This window comes from Ambystoma mexicanum, chromosome 2q, assembly GCF_040938575.1.
Source record: "Ambystoma mexicanum isolate Mex_15411 chromosome 2q, UKY_AmexF1_1, whole genome shotgun sequence".
In the NCBI taxonomy this organism is placed as follows: domain Eukaryota; kingdom Metazoa; phylum Chordata; class Amphibia; order Caudata; family Ambystomatidae; genus Ambystoma; species Ambystoma mexicanum.
The window spans coordinates 1143723313-1143746267 of NC_090924.1; the positions used below are offsets into that span (position 1 = coordinate 1143723313).

General features: G+C 45.8%; 1 protein-coding gene across 2 annotated transcripts in view; it reads right to left on the bottom strand.

Annotated features, from left to right (window-relative positions):
• Positions 1–18659: 18659 nt before the first annotated feature.
• GLCCI1 (glucocorticoid induced 1) overlaps positions 18660–22955 on the bottom strand; it is a 654614-nt gene continuing 650318 nt past the window's right edge. For both annotated transcript variants that reach the window (XM_069648520.1, XM_069648519.1), the window contains exon 8: positions 18660–20034. In XM_069648520.1, coding sequence (XP_069504621.1) covers positions 19707–20034 — 328 coding nt within the window. In that variant the 3' untranslated portion in view covers positions 18660–19706. The remainder of the gene's footprint in view (positions 20035–22955) is intronic.

Consider the following 22955-nt stretch of genomic DNA (forward strand, 5'->3'; position numbering starts at 1 on the left):
CTGCTCTGCAGCTTTAGCCAAGACCCAATTTAGAAGGTGCTGGTTATCTATAGGTGAGCCAGTAACCTGTGGTTCCTTGCTAACCGGGGAGTCCATATTGTAGACTTCTGCATTGTCTTCCTCCTCCTCATCCTGGCCCTCATCATCTCTATAATACTCGACCCCAGTTTGGTCATCCAGCACCAGCACATCTGGGTCATCCTCATACTGTTCGTAAGGCTGAATATAGTAAGAGTCTGAAGACAGGCCCTGAGCTGGAGTATCAAGCCGAGAACTCTTATTAGGAGGCTGAGGGTCCTTGGATCCTGAAGGAGTAGCATTGTCAGGAGTATAGCTAAGAAAATGCTGCAGATTTTTTTCATAAGAATTAGCTAAGGAAGACATTCTCCTCATAACCCTGTCTATGTTCTCAGTGCTCCATTCTCTGGAACTGGGGATGACACCCTCCTGTTGAGGTTCATCTTCTAATCCTATATCGTAAGGAGTGGGAGGGGTGAGCCTGGGTGTAGTGACAGGGACAGGGGTCTTAGATCTGTCTTTATCTGACAACCTGAGTTTGTCCTTGTGGACCTGGGCTGCCGAAGTTGAATGTATAGACTTTTTCTGCTGTTTGTCCCCTTTCCCGTGAGTGGAAGAGTGTTTCCCTGACGGTTTGACCTTATCGGAATCTTTTGACGCCTGGCGTCGAGATTCGGGGGTACTCTCTCTCTCTCTCTTTTGAGCACGCACGTTGGAACTCGGAGGCAGACGCCGAACGGGCTGCCAGAGCCGACTTTGGGTGTGCGGCTTGGGGATGGAGGTCGGATTTGTCTTCTGACAAACATACTTCCGTTACTTTAGGGAGCGAGGCAATCTTGGCAACTGTGGTCGTTTGCGTGTGTTGTGCGGCGATTTCGACCTGGAGCACCCAGAGGACACTGATTCAGTGGACCGCTCTCTTTGTGCCTCTTTCTTCCGTGAACTCGACACGCGTGTCGAGTCTCGGCTGGCCTTAATGTTCTTAGGTGTAGAAGAAGATTGGGTAGCACTCGTGTCGTCGGGTGTGTTCCCCATAACTGCCCTGCTGGACCATCCTCCGAGGTCAGAGACTAGCACTTGGGTGTCTTTAGACACCCTTGTGCCCTCGCCTTCCGAAAGGGCGGCGTTGCTGCCATCACTGAAGGCACCCACCGCTTCCATGGCCTCGAGCTGCCTGGCGTGGTGGGCCCAACGTTTAGTGGAGTGGTCCTTGAGTGTTTTTGCTTTAAAAAGCCTACACGCTCTGCAGTTAGCTTCAGGGTGGCCCCTCGGCAAGCAGAGATTACAGGTGGTGGATCCTTTCTTGGAATATCAGGGGGCTTACTAATCGGAAGAAAACTCATTAAATTGTGAACTATGGTAGAAATCATGGTGTGAATGTGCTGTGCCTCCAGGAGACGCACCGGACCCGTGGCACTCCCCTCCCTAGATTACCGGGATGGGGTATACATAGATATGACTCATCCTATACTTCCCATTCAAGGGGGGGGTCACGATATATATACATAGCACATTGCCATTTAGATTGCACGCCCAGATCATAGATGAAGAGGGGCATTTCATAATGCTTGCAGGTGAGATACTGGGCGCTAAGCTCCTTTTGATAAACATTTATGCCCCTAACTCGGATTCGCCAGAGTTTTTTCACCAATGCGCTAGTCATATGCAGAAGTTCCCGGGATACAAAATATTGTGGGTTGGCGACTTTAACCTGGCCCTCACGCTAGATCTTGACAGATCTTCAACGGCGCAAACAACTCTGCCGCAGGCAGTTAAAGCATGGTCATCCATATCTCAATATTATGGGTGGTTAGATGTATGGCGATACAAGCAGCCAGGGGACAGAGAATACACATTCTTTTCTGGGGTCCACAGCAGTGCCTCTAGGATTGACTATATCATGACCACCAAAGCCCTACCAAGTGCAGTATCCGGGGCGTCCATTCTCCCTTGGACCCTCTTGGAACACTCGCCAGTCAAGATGAGTTTGACAATTTCCAAGACAAGGGTTCTATGCCATATCAGGGTGTAATTTGGGAAGCCTTTAAGGCGTTTATAAGGGGATGTTGTATATCTAAAGAAGGGCGGGTGTTAAAAGCCATCCGCCACTCCATGCAAGGGTTGGATGCCCAGATCAGAGAAAGAGAGAATAGGCAGGGGAGCCAGGATACACCTGAACTTCGCAGCGAGCTTGGGGCACTTAGGGAGGAACTCCGACAATTGGCTAATAGTGAAGATAGGTTTATAGGGGGATCCCATCCTTGCGGCCAGGCATGGTGAGGGTGACAGGCCGAGTAAAACACTGGCATGGGCTATCCGTAAGGAGCGCCAGACCTCCTGTATAGTGGATATTGAAGGTAAATATGGGCATCTCAAGGTAGACTTGCAGGAGATCAATGAGGAATTCAGGGAGTACTATGAGCAGTTGTACTATGAGCAGTTATACACCTCCCAGCGCACCTCTGGCCATGATGCGCGGATGCACTACTTAGATGAGGAGGCCCTAGGGTGGATTGATAGGGAGCAGGGTAGTGCCCTCAATGTTCCCATCACTGAGGAGGAGATACGTGACGCTATTAGGTCCCTTCCAAACAGGAAAGCTCCTGGGATGGATGGCATAACGGCAGAGTTTTACAAAGCGTAAATTGACCTGGTGATCCCTCACCTGATGAGAATGTACGAAAGTGCCCTGGACACTGGTACCTTACCTGAATCCACCAGATCTGCGCTGGTGACCGTCCTCTTGAAGCCTGGCAAAAAACCCCTGATCAATGTCGTCATACAGAGCTCTATCACTGATTAACACGGTCAATAAAATACTAGCTTAGATCCTCACGAACCGCATCCTTCCTCATATGCTGACCTTGGTCTTGCCAGATCAGGCGGAGTTCATCCCAGGTAGGTCCACCCAACATAATCTACGCCGGCTTTTCACCCTTATGCACAATGTCAATCAGAAGGTGCCAATGGTGGTTGCGGCGCTAGATGCCGAGAAGGCCTTCTACTCGGTTTAATGGCCTTTTCTATTTGAGGTGCTGTGACGCTCGGGATTTGAGTTCACCTATATTAACTGGGTTAAACTATTATACACGTCCCCCCAAGCTCGGCGATATACACAAATGGATTGGTTTCTAGATACATATATCCTACACTGGTACATGGCAGGGTTGTTCCCTTTCCCCGGTATTATTTGCACTCGCAATGGAACCTCTGGCTTGCCATATTCGTGAGCTACATGCGCAGCGCAGGATTCGTATTCAAGCACACCTCTTCACCATATCCCTGTATGCAGATGACATACTACTGTATGTAAAGCACCCACGTGAAAACTTGACTCCTCTGACACAGGAAGTGGTTAGATTTGGTGAATACTCAGGACTTGGGAGTATTTCAGACGTATCCCAGTTGATCCTGACTCTTGCTGTGCAGCAAGCGGATGTCGGGGATCGGTTTCGCTGGTGCCCACAAGCAATACGGTTTTAGGTATCTCAGTCCACTGCAAGGGACAGATTGTATAGAGATAATTATATGATATCATTGGAAGCAATAGAGCAAAAGGTAGAAGCATGGATACGCCTCCCTATTTCACAAGCAGCCCGTATAGCCCTGGCCAAGATGGTGATACTTCCCAAACTTTTATATGTCTAACAATGTGCCGGTGTGGCCTCCGGTTCATTACTGGAGTCGTGTACGGGGAATGATGACCAGGCTGGCGTGGGCTGGAAAGAAACATAGGATAGCCTATGAAACATTGACCTGACCCTACGAACTGGGGTGGGGGGGGGGTGGATTAGAATACCCGGACATGTATATGTATTATTTGGCAGCGCAGGTGCAATACATACCTGATTGGAAGGCTCCGTTCAGCGGCTCTTCGCATACCCAATTAGCTAGAGCTATAGCCGCTCCAGATGAGTTGTTGGGCATGCTCTGGGCGAACAGAGGAACAGTCCCGCGGGACGAGGTCCAACCCATACAGATAACATGGTAAAGCCTGGGAACGGACATGTCACCTTATCAGCGCTATCCCTGGGTATTTATCCGATCTTCCTTCATATAATGCAATCGGGATCCCCCTCATGCATGAGAGATCATTCAGGGAGCTTTTTCAAGCCGTGGGAATTCGGACGTTGGGGGACTTGGTACAAAATGGTCGTTTTTTTGCTGTGGGAGGAACTGCGCCTCAGAGGTGCAGGTGACGCTGCTGCACTACTATAGGTTGCGCAGTATTCTTAAAGATAAGTGGCCCAACTTCCCACAAGCCCCAGTTCCACTGCCCATACAGACCCATCTAATTGACCCTGTCGCACCTGGGAAATTAGTGTCCACTACCTATAAACGGATTAGGTCTGGGAGAGAGGCGACGAGTCACCCTTATAAAACCAAATGGGAAATGGCACTGGGAAAGTTTTTAAACGAGACACAATGGAAACTTGTCTGCATGCAAACACGTCATATGGCCGATACAGAATGATACATTACAAGTTTGTGCACCACATCTATTATTCTCCACATACTTAACATAGGTTCTATCCGGACAGATCACCTGCTTGTAAGAGGTGTGGGACAGAGTCTGCAGACTTTTATCATGTAGCATGGCGATGCCCCAGGATTTGTTTGTTTTGGGAAGCCATAGGGGAGGCAATGTCAAGTATGTTGCCGACAGCATGGGGCTACAAACCTGAACTGTGGCTATTGGCTCTGATTGAGGGAGGTTCCCGTACCGAGAAAAAGCTCATGGGGATGGCCACGGTGGTGGCCAGATCTCTCGTGGCGCCGACGTGGGCTAGACCTGCTGCACCCACATTCGCACAGTGGCTGGACAGTATGCATCTGTGTGAACTGAGAAAAACCAGGTATGCGACTACACTCCCTGCCTCCAGCCGCCCACTTGACTATTTGCCCCCTTTCAGGAATTGCTTGCTTGAAATCGCTCGGGAAACTCAGTCCCCGGAACCCACTATGAGTGAAAGACCCATTGCCTGGGGTCGAGAGCTGTGCCTGTGGACGCATTGTTATAACAGACTGATGGGGTTTAAATATCTCTAGGTGATGTCTGCATACTCTCAATTGAACTGTGTTGCTGCTGTTGGTTAATTGTACCTATGTGAGACGGGGGAGGGAGTGCAAGTTGGGTAGTATGGCCATTTGATGTTTGTTACAATAAAACAAAGAAAGATTAAAAAAAAAAAAGAGAAAAAAAAGGAAATGTCTTCACAATTAAGAATTTTGCACAAGACAGGCAAAACATGTTTCACTATTCACAACAAAGAACTGAGCGGTGCTCTCTTATGACAAGACTGGAGAAAATAGAAACAGCATTGTTGACTCAATAAGGAGTGACAGAGGGGAGATTTTGAAGTAGAAATAATAGTGAATGGCATCAGGATAGGACAGGGAGAAAGAGATTTTGCACTCGTAGCACCCATCCATGCTTAAATTCATAGTTGACTGTAGATTAACGTGGGGGAGAATGTATGGTACTTTCTAATGTCAGTCAAAGCTTTCCATTTATGGGGGATCATTGCTGTTGATGGTCTATTTTGCTCAAGACATTTCTTGACTGGTTTGGGGGAGGAGGGTTTAACACATCTACTTCTGCTTTTCCACTACTTATGACCGCCACCATCACTTAAATCCGGTATCTGTGACATGGATAATAATGACTATTGTTAGGTTTTAACACCTAAATAATGCAAATGTTTCTCTCAATCGTCTCTCAAAATGTGGACTGTGCTGACATTATCTGTTCCATCTTAATATTCAGGAAGGGAGGTTGAAATTTCACTTGTGTCCTCCGAATGGTAAGCTTGTATGAACTTTGAAAATAAGCTCTTCCTTCGCTAGGCATACAATGGGCACGGATTAAAAAAGTTGGAAAGAGGCTTCACTATGGGGGACATATACGTGGTTTTTCCCTAGTAAGGATGATTGTTTTCACATTGAATTTTAACATTATCTAGGTTACCACAGGTTTGAGAATTGTTACCAACATACAAGTGGCCTTCTTGGAAAGAGCTTCAGATACATGTGTTTAAAAGGGCCTCATTTAGTCTTACAATTGGTCACTTCATTCCAAAGCACACATCAGTGAGAGGTTTACCCTGGCCTCTTGTCCAAGAGTAAGAAACTGTAGCTTGTCTTGCTCTCGGTTCTACCTAGGAATATTAAAGGTTGGTTAGCCTTCAGTGAGCCGGTGTAAAATGCAGCAGGCAATTTGTCATTCAAGTGGGTTTCATTTTGGCAGCCGTAGCACAAATGTCCTGCGCTACGCGCCGCAGAACGCTATGCCACCAACATTTGCTTGAAAGATCTTGAAGATTGCTGAACATAATGCTGCAGTACAGTGCAGCAAAGAAACTTGCTTTTATTTTAGGTCTATTCACTTTTTTCCTGGCTATTTGTCATATAGTCTTTCAATCATAGATTTTAGGAGACTATTATCCCTCTGTACGATCATTCGTTCCCTTTCTCCAGGGAGTAGCCGCCTATTCTGAATAAGGCTGTAGTGTATACAGCGTTCTTTGGGTGCCAAATCATGGTTTCACATTTCAAACAATGAATTTTTTTCTTCAGCTGTTTGTGCTGTAAATTGACATGGCATTAAGTTGCACAAAACCGTCACCATAAGTCGATGGACTATTTTAAGGGGATATTGTTCCAAACCTCGAACGGGGAAGGTCCCAGCATCCCTTCGATTGAATAGAAATGTCTGAAAGCTCCCTCTCAGGCCAACAGAGGCTGTCATCTAAACATTAAGGTTGAGCTTTATGGGGCGAGGATTTATGATCATAACATTTAGGTTTCTCCCATGCCTTTCCTTAGATGGCCAAGTTAGAAGCTGTGCCAAAATCTATGTACACTGCAAATCCAATTTTTCCCTTTTCCTTAAAATGCAGCAATTTAAGGACCTAATCTGTGACGGAGAGCCCAGGTCTAAAATCTTCTGGTATTAGATCATGTTTTTTTTTTTCTCTAACCCTCTCAAAATTGGAATGAGCTTCTGAATCGAAGAAGAATTTTCTATAGTGCCCTTCTCAGGTACCTTTGGATTTTTGCATATATACTTTAATTTTATATCAATACTTTTGGATTATCTCATTGGCTGCTTCATGGAATAGCTCGCATTTTAGGGCACAAAACTTTCTATTGTAAGCGTGATTAGATAAAATGGGACTACCAGGAGGATTTGGGGTTGCTGTGATCTTGGCCTGTTGCAGCAGTTTTTTCACTATTGCATATTAAAAATCAAACCAGCTTGCAGCATCTTTTTTAAGTGGGATGGGCATTGTCAGTTCTCACGAGAATTACATTCTATTGGGGGCTGAACGTGAACATTACATTGTCTTGTTAAGTGCCAAGTGAAAATGTCTTCCTCCATGAATTATCTTCTTGTAACCTCAACCAATTTAAATGGCGTTAGTTGTGTTGTATATTTAGAACTAGTCTGAAAGTAATTTTGGGTCCTCACACAGCTGTATTTCAGCACACTAAATTATTGTTAAAAGATAACCACTTTTGGCTCTGCATTCCTCAGAGCATTCAAAGAAGGAAGAGCAGATGAGAATTTAATAAAATCAGAGGATCTTTGTCTCCTGTAGAAATGTAAAGAAACGGTATTGTACATTAGAAAATAAAAACACAAGCGGAAGAAGAGGCAGACTGTATTGCTTGATCCCTGAATTTTGAACGGGCAATAGAGCTGTGGGCTTTGTGCTATGGGTTAACAACCCAGTCACCAAAATTAATGGCTTTACAGAATTCTCTCTTATTCAAGATACTCTTTTAAGATAATTAAAAGACATATGTAGTTTTGGGGGTCAGGGCAAAGAAGCAGTATTGTGGGTAGTAGAGCCTCTACTATTCCTGTAGTGTTGTGGCCCCAGGCTAGCGATGGAGGAAGAAAAAGATTGGCGCCAACGTCACCATGCCCATAAATAGCCACACGCTGCGTTCGTTGCTCAGTTCCGTTTTGTAGAATAAGAAAAGTCATGCCTGAATTGGTTATTTACCTTGAAGGAGCGTAAGCTGCAACCTCAACGGAAGTATTACTGCAGGGATGGATGGGAGGGGCGATAAGGAATACGTCGAAGGACCATCCCATCGAAAGAACGTTACAAGGTAAGAAGTAACTTGTTCTTCGAAGGGATTGTGTCCTCCGACGTATTCCTTATCTTTGATAGACTCCCATAGCAGTGGCATGTGATTGGAGATGGGAGTAAGAATGTTATGTATCCCTTTAGGGATGGACCGAATGTAATACGGCCTTGCCAAATCTGGTCTCTTGACTAGTGGAGGAATCCAGGTTGTAAAATTTTGTGAATGTATGTGCGGACGACCATGTGGCAGCCGCACATGTGTCTCGGACCGGTACCCCTCTTTGGAGAGCCAAAGAGGCTGCGACACCCCTGGTTGAATGAGCCCTAAGATTTTGGGGTGGCTCTTTCCCTGCCAGTTTATAACATTCCAGAATGGCCAAAATAATCCACCTGGAAATGGTTTGTTATGGGTAGTCCCAACTTGTGACCTGAGTATCCTACAAACAGTTGGTCTGCTTGCCTGATCCTAGCCATTCTGCTGATGTAAAAGCTTAGAGCTCGCCTTGGGTCCAGCCTGTGTCGCCTTTCTTCCTCTTTCCCCGGTTGGGGAGGAGGGTAGAACGAAGGTAAGGTAATTTTCTGAGTAATATGAAATTCAGAAACCATCTTTGGGAGGAAATTAGGCTTCACCTGTAGGACAACTTTGTCCTTGTGGAAAATTGTATGTGGGGGATTACAGGAGAGAGCTTGTAGCTCGCTCACCCTCCTAGCAGATGTTAGTGCTACCAATAGGACAGTTTTAAGCGTGAGAAATCTCAGTGAACAAGAGTGAAGTGGTTCGAATGGAGTGCCCATTAGGAAGTTTAAGACTAAATTTAAGTCCCATAAGGGAACCTGGAATGGTTTTGGAGGATAAACATTAGTTAATCCCTTGAGAAATTGTATCACTAGAGGTAGTTTGAAATACGATGGTTCCTCCGCAGTGCGCTTTAAGATAGAAAGCGCTGCGAGATAGCTCTCTTGAAGGACTTTGAGTTAGCTCCCATTCGTGGGAGACTGCTCAGCCTGCTCTGAGCGTCCGCTGACAAGTTCTTCTCTCCGGCTAGGTGGACTGCCGATAGAGAGATTCCTTCCTGAATTGCCCAAAACCAGAGCTGCATTGCCTCTCTGCACAGTGGCAGTGATCCTACGCCTCCTCTTTTGTTGAGATAGTGCATGGCCATTGTGTTGTCTGTCATTATCAGGACATTCTTTCCCTGTACTGATGGCAGGAAAGCTTATAGCGCTAGTCTGATCGCTCTCAGCTCTAATAGGTTGATGTGTAGTCTGGACTCTGAAGGAGACCAACGACCACTGATGGTCAAGTCGTTGGCATGGGCTCCCCACCCCGTGAGTGAGGCGTCTGACTACTGTCATCTCCGACCATGGTTGCCAAAACAGTTCTCCTTTCAAGATGTTCTCTGGATAGGCCCACCATTGAAGGTCACGGGCTACCTTGTCCAGAATCCGGAGGCGGTCTGTCATTCTCCCTGAGAATTGCGACCACTGAGTTCTCAGTGCCCACTGAAGAGATCTCATTCTCAGGCGAGCCTCTGGCGCAAGGAAGATGCAGGATGCCATGAGGCCTAGCAACCTCAAAAATCGAAGGCTGGGAGATGTTAGGCATTTTGAAATTTGTTGACCATCTGCAGAATATCTTGAGCCCTCACCTCTGGTGGCGAGGCTTTTCCCAGGGAAGTGTCCAGGACCGCTCCTATGAACTGGAGTCTCTGTGATGGTATCATCTGTGACTTCTTTAAATTGAGTGAGAAGCCCAGCTTGTGAAAGAAGTGGCAGACATAATCGAGCTGGATCTGAACTTGTTCCGAAGATACAGCTCTGATCAGTCAATCATCCAGGTAGGGGTAGACGTGGATCCCTTCCTTCCTTAGACTTGCAGCCACTACCGACATTAGCTTGGTGAAGACCCTTGGGGCGGAGGTCAGCCCAAATGGCAGAACTCGAAATTGATAATGAGAGTCGCCAATTGCGAACCTCAGGTATTTCCTGTGTTTGAGATGGATTGGCACATGGAAATAAGCATCCTGAAGGTCCAGAGATACCAGCCAGTCCTGGAGCTGGAGGGCCTGAAGGATCTGAGAGAGAGTTACCATCTTGAACTTCCTGAGGAACTTGTTCAATTCCCATAAGTCCAGGATGGGCCTCAGTCCTCCGTCTTTCTTTGGTATGAGAAAGTAGGGGGGAGTACCAGCCCTTGTTCCTGTCCGCTAGAGGAGAGGATCTGGAACTTTTAGAGAGCTGTGCCCCAGTGGATGACTGACGGATGGGTAGAAAGGGTAGGCAGTAACCCTGGGCAACTGTCGCCAATGCCCAAACATCTGACGTTATAGCCTGCCATTCCGTGAGATGGTGAGTTAACCTGCCCCCTACAGGTGTTGTGTGGAGAGGCCTCAGAGTGGTTTGCGGCGGCTGATGCAGATGCCGAGGGTAAAGAGGCACCTGCTGCTGTTGCGGCTTTAGTACTTTTGACCCGTCCACCTCGGGTAGGTCTTCTTTGGCCTCTTTGAGCCAGCTGTCCTCTGCCTTTCCCGAATGAGGAATAATAGCGAAAGGACTTTCCTCTTCCAGAGGTTCCTGAGGGTGAAAAGGAGTTTGGCGGATTGCAGCTCCTAACGATTTTGCCGCTGCTTTAGATGTCTGCAACTTTTCCAGACTGTCCTCAGCCTTCTTTCCAAATAACGAAGAGCCGTCAAAGGGCATATTCAAAAGTCTGGCCTGTACATCTGGAGCAAAGCCAGACTTTCGCAACCACGCATGCCTGCGGATTGTTGTACTTGCCGCCATGGCCCTGCTGATAATGTCTGCAGAATCGATACCAGTTTGAAGTGATTCGCACATGGCATCCTTGCCATCTTTAATAATGTTAAGGAAGGCTTCCTTTTCCTCTCCTTCGGGTATGCAGTCAGCCGCTGATGAAGCACACTCCCAGTGTGTGTGACTGAACCTGGCGAGCGTACAGGTGGCGTTGATGGACTTCAACGCCATACTACAAGCAGAGGAGACTTTCTTCGCCATAGAATCGTACCTCTTGTCATCGCTATCCTGTGGGACAGTAGGGTAAGCGGTCCTACTGCTAGATTAGGTTGCCGCTTGGAACACCAGGCTCTCTGGAGTCGGGTGTTTTGATAAGTATTCAGGGTCAGCAGCCGCTACCCTATACTTGGCTGACAATCTTTTATTGAACGCAGGGATAACTTCAGGAGTTCCCAATTAGATGTAATTTTCCTTTGTAAGGCTGCATGGAAGGGGACCACAGGGTCCTACTGTGGACCTTTGTCTAATATGTCCGTCAGGTCATCCTGTTGAAAAACAGGCGAAGGCGCAGACCAACCCATAAATTCAATAATTCTTGCCATAAGGGTTCTATAGGGTGTTTCGGCATGTTCCCCTGGGTCTGGCTTAACAAATTCCACTTCTGGGGAAGTGTCCAGCCCACTTGCCTCATGTAGTGACTCCTGTAGGTCCTTCAATCTTCTTTCCTCAGAGATGAAATCCTCTGAAACAGGCAGTGTGGTCCTCTGCAACCCAAATGTTTCCTGGTCAGAATCTTCCCCCTCTTCATAAATTGAAGATAGTCCAGGGTACTCTGACCTCTGAAATGGTGTAAAACCCATCTCTAAGGCAGAAGGAGCCAAACTCGTCATTATTGGGCGAGAAAACGTCAATGTCGTCGACGCCGATGTGACCGGCTTCGAAGGCGTCGAGAAGACTGGAAGAGGTCTCGAAGAACTCGAGAGGATCGGGATCCTACTCAAGGATGTCGACGCCGGTATCGGCGTTGAGCCGGAGGACCTTGGAACCACCGTTGCCTTGGTCTTCTCTTTCATCGGCGTCGAGTCGATCGACCGATGCATCGAAGAACCCTTCGACAATGGCGTCGATGGCGCTGATCCATGCGTTGAAGGAATCTTCGACGACGGCGTCGAAGATGGTGCCTTCTTACCCGATGGCTCGTGGTGCTCTCGGGTGGAATGTTTCACCGGGTGCAGCGACTCGCAGCGTTTTGATTTTTTGAGTTTTTCACCCAGGGTATCACCCTCAGCTGTCTTCGAGGGGGTCGAGGCCGCTTTCTCGAAGACGCTTAACATTTTCTTTCTGAATTCCTCCCACTCAACCTGAGAGCTGTGTTTTGTGGGACAGGAGACCCTTTCTGGGGAAACAGAAGACGAGGAAGGGGATCTTCGACGTCTCTTTTTTGAGTGTCTTGATCTCGAATAATGATGGGAGCTACTTCAAGATCTAGAATGGGAATGTTTGACGGTGAGGAGACGAATGCCTCGACTCAGCCGAAGAAACCTTCGAGGAGGTTTTGACTGACTTACCTCTCTCTCGAGCTACCCCTTGCGCTCCTTCAAGGCTTTCGCCGCCATGGACATGCAGTCCTCACAATCCGAACAATGGTGCTCGGCTCCCAAGCACCACAAGCAGATCCTGTGTGGATCCGTTATAAAAATGTTTTTACCGCAGTCTCGACATTTCTTGAAGCCGGATCGCGGTGTCGTCGGTTCCAATGAAGATGCCATCGAGAACGAGTTGGTATTTATTCAAGTAGATATAGAATCCTGACTGAGCAACGAAGTTCCGAGGCCCCACGAAGCGCGGAAAAACGGAACTGAGCAACTGACGCAGCGCGTGGCTATTTATGGGCATGGTGACGTCGGCGCCGATACGGTGGCCGTCGAGGGACATCGACTCGGCTGACGTCAACACGCAGCGCCCTCTACAGAAAAAATTTACGAGGCCAGCAAGCTGGAAACGTATTATCAAAGATAAGGAATACGTCGGAGGACACAATCCCTTCGAACACTACTTACAGTGCAAGTTTATTTCCAGGGGCAGATCACTGCCATTGTGCAGAAGCAGCATCGACACATTTGGAAGGCATAACTAAGCAACTAAAATGGCACATACAAAGTCCTACAGATGCAAGCAGGGCTGGGCGCTCTGAAGTGGTCACCAGCCAGGGCAGCCAGGGCAGCCTAGAGGGCATTCAGGTCCTTACAGTTCCTATCCAGTTATCTGTGTCAAACATAAGGGGGTGGGAGAGGGTGGAGAGCCTTAAAAACAGACTAGAAGTGTAAAATAAACAGGCCTCTGAAAACCTGTTGCAAGTTAAAATATGAAGCCTGGATACAGATGCTGGCATTTTGGAAATACCTAGCTTTTGTGAAACAGGCTTTATATTTAACAGAGATAATTTACACATCTGTGAGTAAGGATAGCTCAGGGGCAACACGTTTGTCTTGGAAGCAAGACAATGCAGCACAACACAGGTTCAAACCTCTATCCCTGCACTTAGAAACCACTTGCAGTATTAAGCGCGTTATAAACAAAGAATTATAATCCTAGGAATACGTGAGCTGAAAGGATCTAAATTGGGAAAAATGTAAGCCTATATCAGGGACACAATCAATTATTTGCTGGTATATTATGCTTGAAAGAGTTCATATGGTTTTGCTGGCAGGAAATGCCCCAAGACCTATAGTGGTGTACTGCCACAACGACACAGATAAAGCTTGGGTTCTTGCCAAGATAAAAGGGCTTGAACTTCTATATATGCAAGGGTGCACAGGTGTGAATCTTGTAAGGCTCATCAGTATTAAAAACTGCCCCAGGGAATGGAATGCACACGATGATTAAGAGAGCACAGGGTGGGATACTGATGGAGCTTTCCTTTATCTCCGTCAGAGGTAGTGGGAACTACAGACTGCTGCACACAGACGTTATTGAGAAGGATAAGTAGACAATTTCAAACCACAGGGATAGTCAGAGGTGATGGAGGGGCAATGCACGATTTAGTGAATGGGGGTGGAGCCAGGAATTCAATATGGGGAATGAGATAATATACACCCACTCTGCTCATGAAGGGGAAGCACACAGTCAGAACAGAGGTGTTATACCTCTTGGGGTTTGGGGGTAGTTTGAGTGAGCACGTTTCTTTTTGTGGAGAAAGGGTGTTTCTGTGAGGCCTATGTAGGTATCTTTATTGATATTATTTCACAAAGGTACTCTGCAGCCCCGAAATCAAGAATGCAAATGTAGCACTGTTGGAAAAGGAGCATGTACCAGGACAGGCATAAGGGAATTTTGGTCCATAGGTCTTCAGATATACTTTGCTGAGTGTTTTTCATGTAGTTTCGCCGGGGTCCCTTTTTTTTTTTTAACAATCGCACAGGAGAAAAGGGTTTGTTTTGGGGAGTGGGAATTCTGTTTTGGAAGGGTAGGGGCTGAGTTGTTGGGTCTTTATAGCAGATCAATGAGAAGTGAGGTATTGTTGGTAGCTGGAGAGAGACATTTGGACGATTGGAGAAGTTGAAAGAGGAAATGGGGGGGGGCACAAGAGCACCCTTAACTTTAAGGGCATGAATTCTGCATTACTTCAATCCTGGCTTCTTAGCATAGGAGCACTTTTTTTTTTTTTAAAGTGGGGCTGATAAGCAGGCAGTGGCATGCAGGGGAGTATGGCAACTCACAGGAAGAAGGAACATCCAGTGTATTCGTTTTGCTAATTCTGTCTCCTCTTACTCTATACAGGTTGTGTAAGATGCTGTCAAGAGGCGTATGACCCCATGTGGTCCCAGGACATGTTATGTCCATGATATTAAATATACATACCTAAGGAAAATGCCTATATGTGACAAAAGCATTGGACAAGTCTTTTGGGCTTCAGAGCTGGCAAAGTGGGCCAGGGCAGAAACGAGAACGGATTTAAAATTGAGATCAAACTTATACACAAAAAGGAAGGATGCTTGATTCTTGCTGGTAAAGGAGATAGTATAACGTACCATGGGGATAATACACTAGCTATATTTTCCTAATCCGGGCAGATCTTCAGCTACAACATTAGAGAGACTGCTCCCTTAGTGAAAGATGAGTTTGCAATACGATTTAAAAATGGCCAGAGTACCAGAAAGGGATGTATTAGGGAAAGGGCATTCATCATTTGCCATGCTTAGAGTTCTGTTGGAGGGCTAATGCTACACCAAGGTTTGGAATTAATGTGAGAAGCTGGAGCGTGAATACCAATTTTCTGCATTTACAAGAATATACCACTTCTTCTTAGAGATGCATATGCTAAAGTTTAATTTTAAGAGCTACTCTTGCATTGTACGCTTGGCAATTTCACTAGGAGAACAGGGAAAGGTAAGGGAGGGAAAAACAACTGGCCTCCATCGCCATTAGACATTTTCTGGCAGACGAGAGAAAAAACCTTTTAACACCAACGGGGGATCAAAATGGGCATAGCCTGGAAGTCAATAAAGGAGGCATTAAAGGAATTACTTATTTCAGGCAGGGTAGCTAATAAACATGAGCGGAGCTTGTTGGAGAACACGTCCTAGAATACTATCCTGGTAACAGAGAGGGCACTAGAGGGGATGGGTATAAAAGAAATATAAGCTAAAGCATAAGACAGGCACCAACGCACAGTAGTAGAGGTGTTTTATGGGTGTGGAGGGAGCAGAGATTAGACAGTGTATGGCAAATCAGACAGGGTAACTCAGATAATAGGCATTTTATCTGGGCATGTACTGGGTTGGCAATGTATTTTGGCAGAGGGCAGGGGATATAGTAGGCAATGAAAACACCTGTGGGTAAACAGATGGGAGTTATGGTTTTACACTGAAATGTGAAAGATACACAGTAGGACCTTGGCTACAAAGTTGGCTAAGCTTCATAACCGTGTCCTAAGGGGGCGGGAATGTGCCACAAATAATTCTTGTAACTACACCCAAAGAGGGACATCCATCAGAGGGAAGGCAGAGATGAGTGACATATGAATGGAACAAGTGAAATATTAGATTGCTCTCTTCACTGACAATATCCTAGCACATATTACAAGACTACAGGTCTATCTTGCATATGGTGGAGGAAAGGCAGAGATATGGTAGGGTAAAAGTACACAAAATAATGTTGAGTCAAAAGCATGAGGGTGGTGAGCGGCTCTGACCCGTCAAAGGGGCCTACAACAAGATAAAATATCAAGAGGTTAGACGCAAACATGATTCCTAGAATATGTTTTTTACTATGCTTTCAGTGTTTGTCCCATACATCTTTGCATAAGAACCCCCATTACCTTTCACGTGCTGGTTGTTCTCAAAGGGAGGCAGGGGTAGGGTTGGCTTTCTGTATCTTCAAAGTTACTACTTTGCGTAAATGCCCTTTTTGGGCCTTAGTTAGCGCTTTGTACATTTTAAATGAATTTTAAATTAATAAATAACTACAATGCTGGACAGCTCAGTGAGATGGTGGAGACATTGAGCTGAATCAAAGGACGCAAAGAGGATCCCCTGTTGCAAATCATGCTCTGCCCCCTATAGTAGTTAGGTCAGCTTTGGACTAAAGGAAAGTGGCTGCTTGTACGTTTGTTTCATAACCCTACCTGCACACGTTGTGCGAGTTGTTGTGCAATAATTAATATAACAGGGTGGTCTAATTGGCCTTCTTCTCTGTTGTCTTTCAGCATCCTCTTTTACATTTTATGAGGACCACGCCAGACTCCAGAAATTGTGCACTGCAGACACAGAGGGTGGATGAGCATTGCAGAGCCGCAGCATGTGTTGGACTGGAGGAGAAACTGTGAGCAGAGTTGATTACCCTATGTCTCTACTTGCACACGAAGGGCACAGGGTGTTGGTAGCACAATGGAAGGGCAGGCTCTCTGGAACTCACAGGTTCCGAGAGCTTCTTAGATATTCATGGGAATAGTAGGTTAGGTTAAACTATTGTATAGCTGACCCAACTTCGCTGCAAAAGCAAGATTGGAGGAAGGAACGGTTACCCATTGTATTAGAATATTAGCAAGCTATGCATCGTCAAGGTGCTCTCTTCAGGCCCATATAGAGGAGGTTGGATATAACGACATGGATGAGGCCTATCATTGTGGTGTCTCAATGAAGTGGCTTTAATGCATGTGCTTCATAGGTCCACATGGTTGTAAATGGTTTTGCCACCAACTTAATAGCGTGATTAGAGGCAGCAGCTTTTAATGAATTGGCTATGTGGAGTATGGGGAAATAGGATGCTTTTTGTGCTTTTTAGAGGTAGCAAAGTGTTCCAAAGCCTGATCCATCCTTTCCAAGGCCAGTTCACTGCCTTGGTAATAGCACTGTGTTTGAACTATCAATGTATGCATTTGTTAACCACTATAATAGTGTTCAATGAAAGGACAATCTGGTGTGGTTTTCTGCAGGCCAGGGACTTGAACTGGCAATTAAGTTAAATGGGAAGCCAGATTACAGTAGCTACGCAGTGCAAGTGTTTCAAAACAAAGATGACTGCATGCTTGTGTCCTTTCTGATGTATACTTTAATTTTTCAAAACAAAATTCTCAAATTGATGGTTATGGATTGTGAGGGCATTACCTTTCATTGACCATTTACTGCTACATTAATTCCAGCAGCCTGGGTCCTATAGACATAATATGTGCTACTCCGCATCACTTTAGAAATGAAACATTGCTACTAGCAGCAGGGGCAACATTGTCAGACAGCAAAAGGCAATGCAGGGATTCCATGCATTTCTAGGAGGAGACACCCAGATGCTCAGCGAAGCAACTACAGTGGCTATGCCTAGGGGCAAAATGAGCCATGGGTGACAAGTCTGAAGCATACGTTTTGGACACATTTAGTACTGAGCCACTCGTGTGGTCTATGGTGATCAGAGATCGAGGAAGTCCTTCTGGCCAATTGTTGGTCCCCAATGACATCAATACCAATTAGTACTGAATGAATGGTCAAATTGACCATACAAGGAGTAGGACCAGATTCTCGATGTTCTGCATGCACAAAGCAAGAACCAGTACCTTGGTAAGGGTATTCCACTCTAGCATGACAAACTCTTTGGAAATCAGGCTGAAGCATCACCAGGGCAGCTGGAGCCTCACGAGGTTTAACAGTGACCTAGAAAATCTCATCATGACTAAGGGGTCCGGTGTGGAGAGACGCTGCTATAATACATGTTTTGGCACATCCAGGACCTACTCACACCAGCTTGTAACCAACGGGTTCACTTCTAAAGAGCCAATAAAAGCAGACGATCAGCAGCATGCAAAGTGGGGGAAAAAGCAATATACTGTAAACCACCAGCCCAACCTAGGTTCCAATCTACTACACCTGGTGAAAACTAGATTATGAACATGGGCTTGCAGAAAAAGTCAAGACCACAATCCAGTATGGGGTCAATCAAGTATTAAAGGCTACACGCAGCTGTGGCTTTCAACAGAATAAGTGGCAGACCCTGCTTCGGGCAGTGTCAGCAAACATGCACACATTGGAAATAGAAGAGATTCACATATCGGTGCACATAAGCCTTGGAAAAGGGATTGTCAGAGGGTTTACACCTAAGAGAACATTGCATTATTATTGTTATATCTGTTGTACAATCTATGTGCATTCAGTGTATTCATTCCACAATACTTTATGTTAATAAGTATCAACTCTTTCAGAGTTTACCAACATATTAGCACTCTGTGTGTTTTAAGCATGTGCTGGTGTGCAAAAATTAAAAAGGAATACATTAGGACAGCTTTACTAAACTCAATACTTAAAATGAAGTTTTGTATTTATTCTCCACCATTGTCATTAGAAGGCATGTGGATGGGACGATTAGTTTGGGGAAACTATGCCAAAAGAGAAACTCGCTATTAATCTGTTCATAAAATAAAATGCTGCCTTCCTTATCCTCGCGTGTCATTGGGAGGACGGTGGCATGGACAAACATCTCAAAAAACGATTGAATTTTCACAAAATTAGTCATCTTCCGTCTTACAATCATGTCAATAGAAATGGAATGTTTAAGGGTTTAACCTTGTCCTGAATACTATTTAAAATAGTTTAAGGTTAACATGTGTAGCACATGACTATCATAACAATACACAATTATTCTTCCTTAAAAACCAGTGCATAATATGTGGCAGCTGCTTGGGTCACATGGCTAAGAAACATGGTACACAGTTGCCAGATATTCTCCCAAATCCAGACGGTAAAGAAAACACAGTGAGGAAATCATTAGGCATAAAACAGGGAAAGACAAGTGACGTTTTCCTCAAGTTTTAAAGCCATATAATGTGTATTCCAATATGATTTACATTCCAAGTTACCTGAGTTTAGACTTCAACCGAAGTACCTGAAGCTAGACCACAGGACACTGTCCAACTGTTGTGGTCGCTGGTCTTTTTTTTTGCATTGCATTATATAAGGTAGAACACCTGGATAAATTGTAAACAAAATTCTAAAGTACAGTATTTCTCAAAGGACACACTAGCAAGACATTTTCAAATTATACAAGCATTGTTGTTGATTATAGAGCTTATTGATACTGTGGATTCATTAACAGGACACCATACTAATCTGGTTAAAGTTAATATTTGAATGCATAGTCTTCACTTGATGCATGTTGTTGCAGATGAAACTGCTGTTCGAATCGTTCAGCCCCAGCCAAATAAATTGTTAAAGAAATGCTAAGAAGCGCTAGGTCATACAGTTTTTATTTCGTTGTTCTGAAAGCATTTCTCGTCCACATGCAGCTGTCTGAGGTCTTGGCGGAATCCCTCTTCTTCAGGGTCCATGCAGAGGCCTGCTCTGCTACAATTTAGATTACAACATGGCTTTGAGAAGAGTGTTCCTCAATCTGAAGTTCCTGAGCTATCTGCTGAGAGACCTGTTGCAGTGGTGCTTCCATTAGGTCTGCTGTTTTAGGGGCAATATCCAAGACAGACAAGCTAGTGACTTGAGAATTAAGATTTTCAACTGTCACACTGTTTTGAGAAGAGATTGGACTGTTTTTCAAAGTCAGGTCAGATGCCGGCAATAGAGGCCCCAAGAATTTGACAGGACAGAAAGCAGATCCAGTGGGGATGAAATTTACTTTGTTTTTGTCAGGGCATGAAAAAAGAGGGGCTGCAACAGGGAGTCGAGAACTAAAAGAAAAACAAAGAAAACAGTCAACAATGCTATACAACAGAAAACATGGCACCCCAATATTGTATCTTAAATCACATTTTACATAGTAATGATCAGGAACTGTTGATACATTTAATGAAGGTTACATCTACAGTGATAACATCATTTGGCTAAATTAGCTCAATGTTTTCAGAAAAAAGAATACTTTAAGTATGCAGGTATCAACAAGAGGGCTGCTTCTTACTCACAAATGTTTCGAGTAATAGCAGATTTTAAGTCACTTTGTCACCTGGAACCCAGAGATGGAACTATCCGATAGCAAACGCCTAAATATCTTCAATTGTATGTATTTCATGGTGTAATTTCAACTGCTGCAGATTGCATGTATCATGTGTAGGTCCTACGTTAAAAGCACAGTTCTCAGATGCAGGCACAATGGCAAAAAGTACAAGAACTGGCAAAGCCAATATATGGGATACATTGCTCAACGTAATCGTATTTCTGGTGCTTGCATCTGCGTAGATTAACATGCTCTGCATAGTCCGACATCTAGTGGAAGTCGCAGAGTATTAGAAGATTTGTTTTCACAGCTCAAAAACAGACGTCGACAGGGCGTGTTTAGTAATACTATCCGTAGTGTGACATGTACTGTACCCATGATCCTTCACACATTGAGGTCCCTCAAATTTATTGTTTCTGACATGAGGTTGCATGAAGTATAGCGTGAGTACAGATGTGATAAAGCAGAAAACAGTGATAACCCAGAAAACATCTATGCGCCTTCTACTCCAATAGGAGAGGAAGGGAGGGCGCATGTGAGTCTAAGCAGATACAAACACCAGAAATAAGATTACGGTGAGTAATGTATCCCTTCTGGAGCTTGTGGATCTGCTTAGATCACATGCTCAGCGAGCAGCATCTGGAGAAGGAGGTGCAAAATTAGAAGGTACAGCTGAAAAGAGATGTTTTAGGACCACTTGTCCCACCTGCGAATCTGTTTTAGTGTGTGGCAATGCAGTAATGCTGTGTGAATGTATGGCAGGAGCTCCATGTAGCAGCCTTGCAGGTGGTGTCCAGATGGACTTTTGCAATAAAAGCCAAGGTAGCTCCTGTACCTCTGGTAGAGTGTGCTCTAGGTGTAAAAGGTAGAACTTTCTTGGATGCGGAATAGCAGAGGTGTATGCATTTGTCTATCCATCTGGAGATGGCGCTTTTAGATATGTGATCGCCTTCTCTACCAGGTGCTATGGAAACAAAGAGTTGGTCCGTTTTCCTTGGGGGTTTTGTTTTGTTCACATAGTACAAGACCACCCTCCATACATCAAGTGTATGGAGGATTCTTTCTGCTGAGTTTGATGGATTCTGAAAGAAGGTGGAATGTTCCATGTAAACCAATCCATAGAATTTGAAATGAACTTAGGTGAGACCCACAATCTTGAGTCCCAATATGCCCAGGACCACTCCCCCGACGCACTGGCATTGCTGGGCTCTGAGCTTGACAGATTCCGTGACCTGGCACAGCGCGAGGTTAAATTCCTAGACAGCCCCTGTGCAGTGAGACGTTATGGGGAGGGTGAGAGGCCAGGCCGCGTACTGGCCAGGTTAATCCGCCACGAGTTCGGAGCCCCCAACATCCCAGCAATAGAAAGGGCTGACGGAACACTTGCTACCTCTCCTCAGGACATCAACACAGAGTTTCTGACATTCTATACCTCCCTATATTCAAAGGCCGACGGCCCCCATGTCTCGGAAATCGACTCCTATCTGGAGGAACTTCCTTTCACAGTTCTGTCTGCGGATGCCTCTGCCTCACTGGAAAGGCCTTTCACTACCGAAGAGCTAACAGAAGCCATCGACTCACTTATGGCAGGGAAGGCCCCAGGCCCAGACGGCCTCCCCATGGACTTCTATAAGCGTTACAAATCTATTCTGGTTCCGCAATTACTTGCTCTCTGGGAGGAGGCCTGCGAGACAGGTATACCCCCCCCCTCTCTCCGTGAGGCCATGATAACAGTCCTCCTCAAACCTGGTAAACCTCCCACCCAATGCGGCTCATATCGCCCCCTCTCGTTAATAAACTGACGTTAAAATATACGCCAAACTCCTTGCTAATCGGCTGGCTCCACTAATGCCTCACATCATTCATCCCAGGTTTTGTCCTAGGTAGGTCCACATCCCTAAACCATAGAAGACTTTTCAATGTGATTAGCAGAATTAATCCAAATACACAGGCAGAGGCAGCCACACTGGACATGCAGAAAGCATTCGGCTCAGTGTCTTGGGAGTACCTGTGGCGTGTGCTGGTAAAATGCAAATTTGGCCCCAACTTTATGACCTGGGTCAGACTCCTCTATACCAACCCAGTCGCCAGGGTCCGCACCGAGGACAGATGTTCTACTCTCTTCCAGATAGCCAGAGGGACACGACAGGCTGCCCCTTTTCCCGGCTGATATTTGTGATAGCCATGGAACTATTTGCAGACATGATGCGCCAGTCACACTTCCACAGGGGCCTGCGTACTGCGGGAAAGGCTGATATTGACTCCTTAAATGCAGACTATGCCCTTCTTTACATCCGCTCCGCAGAGACCAACCTTGCTCCATTCCTTAACAACGTGGCCCAATTTGGACACCTATCTGGGCTGAAAATGAACTGCTCCAAGTCAGCCCTATTCCCGCTCACTGACCACACAACCACCCTCTGACCTAAAGGGTTTCACTTGGTCTCAATCCAACTTTATGTACATGGGGGTATTGGTGTCCCGACATACTGAGAAGTTACGCGCCGACAACTATCAGAATTACCTAACTGTGATGCGGTATTCCTACTCCTGTTGAGTCCAGGTGCCGTGGACCGAGAGATCGTTCAGGGTGACTTCCCAGCCCTCGGGTGAGGAATCCGTGGCGACGGTGGCCTGCGGAGTGGGCTTGCCCATCCG